The 12,576-nt window shown below is 35.0% G+C and overlaps 1 protein-coding gene across 3 annotated transcripts in view; it reads right to left on the bottom strand.

Annotated features, from left to right (window-relative positions):
• LOC136028403 (ephrin-B2a-like) overlaps positions 1-12,576 on the bottom strand; it is a 251,227-nt gene that overhangs the window by 56,369 nt on the left and 182,282 nt on the right. For all 3 annotated transcript variants that reach the window (XM_065706239.1, XM_065706248.1, XM_065706229.1), the window contains one exon: positions 295-436. In XM_065706239.1, the coding sequence (XP_065562311.1) occupies positions 295-436 (142 nt within the window). The remainder of the gene's footprint in view (positions 1-294; positions 437-12,576) is intronic.

Consider the following 12,576-nt stretch of genomic DNA (forward strand, 5'->3'; position numbering starts at 1 on the left):
ATTTTCCGACTTGCCACACTGAGGCGCAATGCAGACAAGAATAATTTAGGTGGCGTAAAATAATCAGGTGGCGAACATTTTCACCATATATTTAATCTAATTCCACCATCACCATCTAATTCGCCTATCCCATGCTATTCAAACAGACTTGCCGCCCCCCTCCTTCACCCGAAATTGATTCTTGCATGTGCACGCTTGAAAAAAACTGCACTGAAGTCATCAAAATCTGTGAAACCAACGAAATATTTAAGACAAAAAGAAACAACGAAGAGAAAAGAGATCACAGATACTTACATTGTAGATAATATATTTTTCTGCATCATCTTCATGTGTTCCCGGAGCATAAACAGGACAAATTATATTTACTTGGTCATATTCAAATGCTAAATTCCCTTTATTTACATCGATGATATGATCAGTGTTGTCTATCCGGAATCTAGAAAACAAAAAAATTCTGAAATTGAATTAAAAAAAAGAAGTCTCTAAGCAATCCAGAACACTAATCAAACTGACAGTAAGCCCTAATGTAATGGCGCATAAAAACCGTGTAAATATACGAAAAAAACTTTCCCATTGGAATTTCGCCTAAAATAATCTTATTAATCTTGTCAACTCCACTTTCTGAGATGATATCGATTTCTAGAAGAAAAAGAGGAAAGAGAATACAAAAACATTGATCTAACGTCGGTTTATTGTCAAATACAATATAAAACGAAGTTATTTGTGCATTAAACAACGAAATCAGAGAAATGGGTAACACATCACCTGGCTGAAAAAAAAAATCTTTATTTTTACTATGAAGAATGACAATAAGCTAGGGCAATTTCTGTAAGACAAATTGATTCTTGTTCGTTTCTATAACAGAAAGAGATAAAGATTATGTTTGCCTTAGTTTATTCTGAAGACTGAATTTGACAAGACCTTCATTAAAATCAATTTTTTTTCAAACAAAAAATACGTATCCACTATTTAGTAGCGTCAATTGGGGGGACATGTACCCTCTAGATTTTTGCCCATCTAGATTTTGAAAATACCTTTTGGGAGGTATTTTCATTGACAAAGTATTTATTTTCATATTTCCATTGCATAAATACAAAAAAAATCCCACTCCTTGAATTTTTTGAAATAAATTTTGCCACCCTTTAAATATTCGTGAATTGACTCCACGCTGTGTATCCTTTTTTTTATTATGGTAGCCAGATGATACATCCAAGATAAAGCTACCAGTTATGGACTAATCATATATAAATACATTGCAATTTACTTTAATATTTCGATAATAAACAATAATAGCTCATATTTAAGGCCAGACAAAATCTTATTTGGCAGTTTTTTTTTTTAATAAAACCAGATACAGACGCATATTTATCACGTTTTTCATACCCACCCCTCCCAATACGTAAGAGATTAGGTCTTCATTTTTTTTACTCAATGCATCATTTGGGAACATGATTTATTTCATCATTTGGGAACATGAACATAATTTTCATATATAAATACATTACAATTTACTTTAATATTTCGATAACAAACAATAATAGCTCATATTTAAGGCCAGACTAAATCTTATTTTGCCAGTTTTTTTTAACAAACCAGATACAGATGCATATTTATCACGTTTTTCATATCCACCCCCCCCCCAATCCGTGAGAGATCAGGTCTTCATTTTTTTACTCATTGCCATCGTTTGGGAGCTGTAGACATGATTTATTTATTACAGTAGCTGGCCCAACACTCTACCTGTGTTTCAAATCTGAAGATATCGCTTTTTTTTGTCAATAGTTAATCCCTTTGTTATCGACCAATCCAAAATCTAGGACCGAACCGCACGAACAACCGACTAGCAATATAGTAATTATTGCATTATTCAGGCAAGATCATGTCCAGGATCCCTATAGTTAGTACATCTAGTTATTACGGTATTGCCGTACTTATCATACGACCCGAAAAAGGCTAGTTTTATCAATATATAAAATCTGAAACTTGAAAGCCCGGGGCTGGGTAAGAAGTCCATGGTGCGAAGAAACAGACGGCTGTTTAGCCTCAAGGGGCCGATTGGCACGCCACAAACCCGGATATTTCTGAATTGTTATAAAAATCAAGTCCATTCAATTCACTAACAAGGGTGGGAAAAACCTTCAATGATCCTTCTGGAAGAAAAACGATCAAAAAGGTGCCTCAATCCGAAACACTCAAAAAGATCTTTGTGAGAGCGGTGCGAAAGAGAGCTTTTATGAAGCATGACATGCGAGCAGAATTTGATGGAGTTCCACTTTAAATTCTCATATGTCTTTGAATGAACCATTTCACAATAGACGATGTTACGAGAAATACTGGAGTAAAACAGTCACAAAAAGCAGCAATAGCCATGAAAGTCCAAACAGTATAACATGGATATCAATAATGAAAATGGAAAGGCAAGTAAGAGACCGAGATGTGATTGTTTACCATTTGAAGGGAAATCAATATGAAAACTTATACCATAATCTATTAAGTACTTTGACATACGTATTTTAGACATTTAATGTTCGAAACATAAGAGTTTTTGATATTTGTCGGTTATTCTAAACACATTCAAGAAGTACGCTTAGGTTACATTTCAGAAAACCGATTTTATAGCTACAAAAACAAGTGATGGATGATACAATTCAATTCATTGAACTTATAGAGTTTGGGCTATATATTTGCACATTAGAAGTGGGAGTAGGGGTTAGGTTAGTTTACGTTAGGTTGGGTCTCCATAATTTTGTTTCTTAAGTATTATTTTATCATCATATTTTGTTATTTTTTCTTAGGATTAACATAACTTCACTTTTTGGATGTGTTTCCAATAATCAACAAGTACCGAGTTTTTTTTCATATATAAATTAAGCGAAAGAGACTGATTTTGGATGGATATACACAACCAAAAACGATTGAGAACAACTTTTGGAGATCATTAGTGTCGGCTGAACTGAGTATTCAAACTTGAAATTTTTTGGGGAAAACTGTGAGGTGCCAACTTTCGGTAATCACCTATACGAGGTGGCACGTGCCAAACGTGGTGGAACTGTACCAAACGCCTTGGGGACTGTGCTAGGCGCGACAAAAATTTGCGATAGATATGGTGCTCCCTCCGCCGCAGCAAAGTTGGGCGACAAGCTTGCAACAGGTCCCTGTAAAAACACCCACCAACTGAAACGTCGATTTGACGCTCTATGCGCCAGCAATGGCTCTGGGAAATCTTTATCCTCTTTTTTTATCCATGGTGCTCCAAGATGGGGGACTTTTTGGGAAAAACTTTATCTATTATAACGAAACGAAAGTGACCAACTAAATAATCCTGCAAAAGCAAAACAAAACTGATTGGATTTAATCCTCGAAATTTTACAACCCATTAAATTTCCCTGCAGGAAAAGTAAAACCTGATCACTAGCATGAGTTTCAACCGATTTTTACCATTAGCTGAATCTCGATACGTATTACTAAATTCTCATTCCGAATAGGCAATTCTTTAACATTTAGCCGGAATTACCAGCCATTAGTCCCAGTTTTACTGGACTGTTCAAGTTACCTTAAAGTTTATTTCCCCTCTGAAACATCCGATTTTTGGGCCAGCCTACAGCTGTAACTGTCACCGAAAATGATATACAGATGTCGTCGGATTCATGAGTTTCAAAACCATCTATTCATCAAGGAAAATTTATGATATTACTCATGCTCTGTCTTAGAGATTGAGCTAAACTTGCACTAAAATAAGAAAAATTTCTTTTTTCAACCACTTTTTAGCATAAAAATGCTCAAAGTCAGCCATTGAACGATTGCAAAACGTTTGCAATACGTTTAAAACATTAATTCCACAGGATTGCAGAGAATTCTGTATCCAAACAGAGAAAATAAAACCATAAGAGGTTGAAATATAGAACCACCTAAGCCACCTAACCATCAGCCGACTGAGAGTTCGCGGGAGAGTAGAAATTCCTATACAAACATTAACTCTTTATTCTGTTCTCCAGTGCCTTGATGTTAGCCAAGTATTTTCATATTATTTTTTACAAGTCATCTTACTTCAGAAGAACGCGGTTAAACAAACACAAGTGAAGTAAATATGCAAATAATTTAGAGATAAGAGGAAATAGCGAACGCTAGCTTTGATTCCTTTCAATTGTAGGCCCCGCCTCACCTTGAATTTTGCTTCATTGTGCCAGTTTTAACAGACTATTAGCACAAATGGGCGATTTTATTAATCACATTATCTACCTTCTGGTTATTACAGACTGTTATCATCTTACAGCAAAATCGAGTCGGAATTTATTCCGTCATTGCTCCCATGAACTTGTTATATTATAACACGAACAAGTGACAATAAAATGAAAATACGTTATAAACACAGATTTAATCCAAAATGTCATGCAAGAAAACAAGGAAATATGTGCCACAAATAAACCAATATATATATATATATATATATATATATATATATATATATATATATATATATATATATATATATATATATATATATATATATATATATATATATATATATGTATATACACTCAAGGCTGATATTTTGAGGAAAAACATCCTAACATATTTCCGGGGGCTTTACATGTAGTCAGCAAGTGAATTTAGACCCATTTTCACATTTTTCGGGAGATTTGTCATTCAGAATATCACGGAGAAGTTGTCCCTGGTCGCCCATATTTTGTATTACTTGATAAACAAGAGTTTTAACACTTTCCACGTTTTGCATATTTTAAGCATATTTTTTCAACTAAAAACCAAATACAAAGCAATTTTCGAATAGGTAATTCTATAGACTGACGAATTTCCACTTCAACTACTGAATGATGCCGGAATTGTTGTCTACCTTAACATTAAAGCTGGACTATGAAAAAATAGCATAAAAAACATTGCCCAGAGAACATCTCACTTAATCTTGCGATCAACGTGGGTTTCCTGACACAAAGTCTTTGGATTGAAACTGACCCTTCATGCTACTCTGCATACGAACCTAAACTCTAAAACATTATTCCAATTCAATAAAATAATGCTTAGGTCCTTCGGATCCAAAGTATTAAAAAGAAAGTTTCTAGGCATGACAAAAAATTTAACTAACAAAGTAAAAGTGAGAAGAAGATAACGTTAAGCATAGGTTATATTCACCAATACTACTATACTACTGCTAACAACAACTCACCACCGCCACCTGAGGCCATCACAGCCACGGAAGCTCACCAATAGCATACATATATTAAAAAAAGAGAAACTAATTCCAACACCGATAGTGTTTTTTATTCTTAGATGAGGTATATTTTATGGTATTTTTACGTAAAACTGGTAATTTTGGAATTTAATGCACGTCCTCCGATAAATTACTGCTTAGGATTGCGGCCATTCATGCTATCGTACAATATAAACCTTAATCCTCAAAAGTTACATAGATATAATTTGAATTATACTCCACCTGTTGAATCAGAGCTGGTTCCAATTCCACAAGACCTATTTAAATTATCAAGACAGGATAATTCAGTTCCGAAAGTACCGATTTTTGGGGGAGGGAATGGGGCAATAATCTACCTTTGAGAACCCCGATAATGTTGCATGACATTTTTCACGCTTCTTACTCCCTATCCAATTCTTCTACCCGGGTCTTAAAACTTTAAATAAATAAAGTTTTTGGAATTTGTCACAAGTTAAATGCCCATTATAGAAAGAACTAAAATGTAAATTTAAAACCAAAATTCGATTTTCTTACAAGCTGAGCATAAACAGACAACATAGAAGAAACATATGGGCAACAAACATTTCCAGACCAGCTTCTAATTGACTCTATTTCCGAAACTTCATTAGGTCGAGATCCTGACCTTAAAAGATAAGGTGAAATTCAATTAAGAAATAATTGACTTGGAATTCCACTAAACATTTCCAAACACCATGTGTCTCGTGTAATGGCCCAGAAAATAGGATTTGTTCTCACGTATTTTTACTAGCATGGAGGGAGAAAACATAAGAGTAACTGCTCCTGAGCACTCAAAATGCAAAAATTTGCTACTTTATGTTTTCATAACTCAGATATTCAAGAGGCAGGTACAGGACAAAGCTTTGCCAAGCGGGTGAAGACCAGGGTTGCAGCCAGGTGAGTAAAAAATCACTAGATTTTAATGATTGTTTGGTTGACTTAGTGACTTCCTTCAATAATGTAATGATGTCCGTACTGATTTAGGGATTTTTTTTCGTTTAGGCAGTATAAAAAAATCACTAGAAATAGTGATAAATCACTAAGGGTGGCAACCCCGGTGAAGACCAGAGACGAAATGAATCATCTCCTAGGACAAAATAATTAAGAGTTTTACACAGATTGCCTTACATTAGGAAATGAAAAACTCATTTGCAGTGTTTCAAATCCAATAGCTGAAATACAGCTACGCATCCAGAGAAAACGTGCCTGTGCTTTAATTTGGGTGTCAAATAATATTTGAGATGGGCACTCGAAACGTACGAGGCAAAATACAAGTGTACAGGAAATGTAAGAATAAGGAGCACCAGGACCATATATTTACGATTGTAAGGAGTTTAGCGGAACCACCTCTTCTCTGAGCTAGAAGTAATAATAATAATTGTAGCTTTAAGAAATCAGACCCCAATACATTTAAATAGTTATCATCAACTTTGATGTTATTTACGAAAATCCCTGGTGAAAGAAAGAGCCTGGACGTATACTCAGAGCCCATTTTGGATAATTAAACCTGTGACTGGAAGGTCATATTCATGGCGCGCATGCAGGGAGAAGGGGCGGTTGGGCCCACCTTTCCAATTTCTTACGATTTTTACGATTCACAACATTTTTTTTTTTAACATTTCCACATTGGTTGCCTATATTTTCTTAACAAATCCCCTCTCCCGACAAAAGAAGGAAAATGTTTGGGAAGACTAGAGTTTGGCCTATATTCACCGAGTCCAGTGTGATTTCCTGATTGCATTCCGATTAGAATCTTTAAAGCGTAATTTCTTAGAGCCTATTCATTACAATGGTGAAAAGAATGTTCAACAAAATGCCCTAAAAAAGTAAAATTTCTGTAATGGGCAGAATTATTCAATTTATCTTGAATTCGGACTTTTTTTTAGATAAAAGCTCGTCCACAAATACTGAAATCAAATCAATCTAAGGCTTTTTGATTAGTGAAAACCCGGAACAAAAATGAGTTGGTCTAAAAATGCAGAAGTAAAATTGACTTGGTCGTCTAGAATAATAAACGGTTTCGAAGGTTAAATGGTTGTCACAGCAAGGGCTCTTTTTTCCCCCGGCCTCTCTGCGTGAAGGCACAGAACGATCAATCTCGCGTCAGTATCATCGCAAACAACTGCAAATGAAATGGGTAGCGCATCGGGAAGAAAAACAGCAGGTTTCACGTTTATAGAATTTAGTTATAGGATATTAAAATGCATTCGGGAGTTTTTATGGCTAAAATTCTAACATAAAATGTTACTATCAGCTGATGATAGATGTTGTATGTGATTAGTTTATGTCCAGAGAAATATTAGATACAAAATGGGAGTTGTTTTAAAAAGAAAATAAGGGAAAGAAAACCCGTAAATATTAATTATGATTGTATTAAAATTTCCCCTTAAACAGTTACCAAATGATTTAAAACTAAAGCATAACAAAGAACAACATACAAATCATAATAAGTTTTAACACATTAACACATTAAAGCGCATATATTTATATTTCCCATGTACGTGGGGGGAGGGGAAAAACCTGGAATCCTCTCGGGTACAAACTTGCAGATCAACGAAAGTAAAGAAGTATAATTTTTACATCCTGTATGGTTGTTTTCTTTAAATTGATATGTACTTGACTGTTATATAATACACACTCGAGAAGTGAAGTTTGGTGAATACTAATGAAATAAAACAAAATATGATGAAAATGCAATATTTTAGTAACAAAATTATGAAAACTACCTCAAAGAATTACAGAAGGGCATTGTAATAAATACGTGACCTAATCTAACCTGACATTACCAAAATACCAACAAAATGTTTAATTTAAACATAGCTATTATGTAGTTCCCCAACGAGCCGAAGGTAATTGTCTGGTATAGACAGCGTGAACACCGGGTATTGTCTCATCTTCGTGATATAAGCTCTCGAGTGTGTACTATCTAATAGACAAGTACCAGTTAATATCCCAGTTGTTGAAAAGAAATGGCAAAACATGAACTTATTAATGTCTCTCAGCACCATCAAAGACAAGAGTAAAAAAGGAGGTTCTTTCTACAGAGTCCTCCAGACATAGAGTTTCAACTTCATGAACTTCCAAACATGTCATATTATACTGAAGACTATTCCAGACATGTCATCAATTGTTGGTTACATCCTAAAGCAAACATAGCCGACATACCATACACAAGAGACAAAAATGCAAAATCATCTCGGCACACACACTCGCCCACAATCTGCGCCAAGTTCACACCTAAAGTGAAGAGTTGAGGGGTTCTTAATTTAATGTCAATATTTATTTTTAGGATTTACACTAAGAAGTTACACTCGGAAGTAAAATCAATCGGAAAATTGACATCGGAACAAATAGCTCGTTTTCAGCTGCCACTTCAAGCGACAACCTTTCAAAAGTAAGCAATCTGGATTAAGCACCGTCTGCAACAAAATAATGCACAATACATTGATAACACAACTTTTGTAATTATAAGCAATAATGTCATACTGAAAAAACAACAACTAAAAGAATGAAGAAGAAATTAAATGATAAACACTGGATTCAGCAAAGAGATTGAGACATGGTTTCTAATATCTTCAATGGAAGTTAAACAATTTATGACAATACGGCTAGAACTGTTCAAAAGGCAGAGCAAAAAGCTTAACTTAACCTCGTCAGAGATTCAAAGACTAATAGGCTATTTTATAATCGTATTCGTTCAATCGCGAGCTTAAAAGAAATCCGAATAAAATAAAATAAAGAAAACACTAGTTTAAAAAAGGGATATCTTTTCATCTCCTACAATCTTAGTAAAACAAATTCTATCACTTGCATGAAAGGACTCGTAGTCTTAGACAAAAAATGTAAATTCAAATAAAAAAATTGATCCACAAAGAATTAACTAACGATCATCGCGTAACACTTTCAATTGGAAAACCCGCACTTTTCGGAGATAAAAACGACCTACCGCTCGGTTAAAATCACGACTTCTAAAGAGTTAGCAGTTAAAAAAAATCATAGTATTTATTTTTAGTATCTCTTAATAGTGAGTGATCATCTCGCAGCTCCCATGAGAACGCTGTGGGCAAGAGGGGGAGGGGTAAGATCAGCTTTAGGATCCATGTTCCCATACTTCACGGTGAAAGTGAATTTGGGTGGAACAAATGAGAGAGGGAGAGACTAAAATGAAGTCCAACACACGACAGAATAGGAATATAATAAACAACCTTAATGTTAGTCTGCTGCATGCAACTTAATCGTAAAAGTCTCGACCACAGATTGTCGGCATATTTCGCATCATTCAAACCTGTGAAACCAGGATTCATGCCAAGCAATAAACTACGGCAACAACGGTGGTAAACAAGGCAGAGATAGCCATAGGAGTGGCAGATGTAGATACGAGATTCGGACATGACACAAAGAAATGATCGAAACAATTTGCACTACTCAACACTAGTAATCTCATCAAATCCCTGCTTCTGGCGCCAAAAACACTAATGTAACATTAACAAACCATTAAACGAAGCAAAGAAAAAAACTAAATGGCGTGTTACGAATAATTATCGCTGTGAGAAATAGTGAAAGGGAGATAAAATTGGAAATCTAAACAATTAAAGGTTTATTGAGTCTTAACTTTACACACGAATTACCATCGACAGTGTGCCAATATCTTAATCCAACGTACAACGTTAAATTAGCCAAGATCTGATACTAGAATGAATTAGGAGAGGAAAAAGAAGAATAATAAAAACGATAGAAATGCAAAAAAGATAGAGAAGAGTTATAAAAGAGAGACAGATTTAATGTGTAAATATTAGAAACAGTCACGCACCACTTTTAAGCGTACAAGATCAAATGGACAATCGTAGTCATCAAATTAAGTTTATTACCATAATTTTGTGGTAGATTTGGTCAGTGATACATAAATATAGCGCATCAAAAGTTATCTAAAATCTCGAGGGAATAGTTACTGCGAAAACAATATTTTGCAGTTTTAATATCTCATTGAAAGATACTGCCAGAAAATTTAGAATTAAGTAGAGAAATGTGGCTTTACAAGAGGATTTTTCATAAGGTAACAAATGCAGCCGCTTTGTGTACGTCCTTATTCCGTATGTGAATAGCACATTTGTGAATAATCTCCGAAAGTATGCACCATTCCGTATGTGAATAATCCCCGAAAGTATGGATAAAGTGAACATGAAAACGCACCAGTGTAGAATTTGTGGCAACTTGGCCATCAATGTATAAAATGTACTAGTGGGCTTACTACCTTCGGCGTCATCGATTTGCACCGTCAAATCGTGACTTCCAAGCCAACCAAGGGTAATAGGACATTTCAGCTAAAGGTTAGGATACAGAATGCTGCAAGGAAAATAAAACAACAGCTCCCAACCCGGAGCGCTAGAAATGATTCCAGGAATTAATTTTAGACAGAATTTCTATAAGTCACAATTTGGCGTACATAAGGTGTTATTCCCGCAAAGTCTTGTGTATTATTTTAAAGAGGGACAGAATCATGTAATACAATTTGATGCGGGGACCAGGGGATTGGTTAAGAAACACATATATAAGTCCTGCCGTATATGTGTACTCAGTAATCGGTGATGATAGAATAAGAACTAACTCTTATTATGACCTAATATGGCTGCTTTCCTGAAACGCTAATTCAAACTTTGCTAGCTAGACCTAACAAAAAAACTGACTTAAGAGTAATTAACAAAATAATTGTTGATTATTTTGAAAACCATTCCCATGAAAAAAATTCTTTTAATCAGACCACATTCTTTATCTGATTTCGGCTATTTTTGAAATGTTTGATGCGGTGTAGATGCGAGCGAAGATTTGATCCCATTAGATGATGATTTATTCACTTAAATGTCAAACCTCTCACATATTTTATGATATCCCGGGGTCTCCGTGCTAAACGAATCTCATCAGTTTGTTAAAAATATCGACCAAGCTATGAGTGGTATCGCGATGCAGCCAATAAACTACAGACCAATCGTCTTGCGGAAGCGTTGAGTTATTTTTCTGGTTCTCGACGTTCCCACACTCTGCTATTCAGACCTTTCAATTCTATGAATATCTAATGAGCAATACCGAGCGCAAGATGCATCTATCCTCACCTGAATCTAGATGTTCATTTTGTCGTTATCACAAAGTCAGGAACCAGATTAGAAAAAAAAGTACAGAAACTACTCAGTCGGGCGTTCATGGATAGCCCTTAGACAAATCAAACTCCGGTAACTGGAAGCAGAATAAAACTTATGCTTGAATCCCTTTAATTGCAGGCATACTCATAAAAAAAATCGCGCCCTCTAAAGCCAGCACAGAATACACCATTAGAGTAATACGGATATTTTTTTAGAGGAGAGTGGGAAGATCTCCAATGTTTCAGCATAGTACATCTTACTAGGACCTTACTGGGAAGCGTTCTTCGAGGGAGTCATGGAAGAAATCCGCCTGATCTACCTTACGTGCTTGTATGCTGCTTACTAACCATAAAGGAGAAGTTATGAAACTTATTTTGGAAAATTATATTGGTTGGGTAGAGGCACGTATATAAGAAGAGGGTTTTGAACCCCTTGTCCCTACCCCAAAAATACGAAGTTTTCCTTAAGATTTCTTATGCTTACATATAACTTGTCTATTTTGTGATTACTTTTTTTGATGTCGTGCATCCCGAAAGTAAATTTCTTTATACATGTCTAGTCTTACAGTCATTTGATATTAGTTTCCACTTATTATGCTACTATTCTTTAAGCTGAACTAGTATAAGAATAAAACAGGAAAGTACGTAGCATTCGGCCCCAGTGTCCCCCAACCCCATCACTATTGCCGTTCATTCGTCGCCTATTTTTGGTTACACAGCCGGGTCTGGCTTCCCCCAGAACAGATCAACATGCAAGCGCCTGGAATAACAGCTCATTTTCAAAGAATTAATTTTTGAGAATAGTGACTGAATTTACTACTAATTAATTAGTCTATAGCGGGAATATATAATATCTTCTGAAAAGTTAACGTTTCCTTTTTTATTACAGGATTAATGAATTACATGAACTGGCAATTTAAGAAATTACGTGATGTAGTAATTTTTAGGGATACCATGGTATTTTAAGAGTACTGGTATTTTAACATTGATGTTGTGGCTTAGCTATTTTCTGGCTCAATGAAAAAGACCCCCACTTAGAACTATCATAATATGAAGAGTTCTCATACTCAGAAAAAAAAAATAGGAAAACATATTCATCTTGCCAAGTCGTTATGAATTTCCTAATTTCACTTTTTTTTTTACTACCATATTAATTTTTTGGCACAAAATGGGCAAAAAAAAATAATGAAGGAATAAACAAAAGAAAAGAAGAAAAAAC

Source organism: Artemia franciscana, chromosome 1, assembly GCF_032884065.1.
Source record: "Artemia franciscana chromosome 1, ASM3288406v1, whole genome shotgun sequence".
NCBI classification, from domain to species: domain Eukaryota; kingdom Metazoa; phylum Arthropoda; class Branchiopoda; order Anostraca; family Artemiidae; genus Artemia; species Artemia franciscana.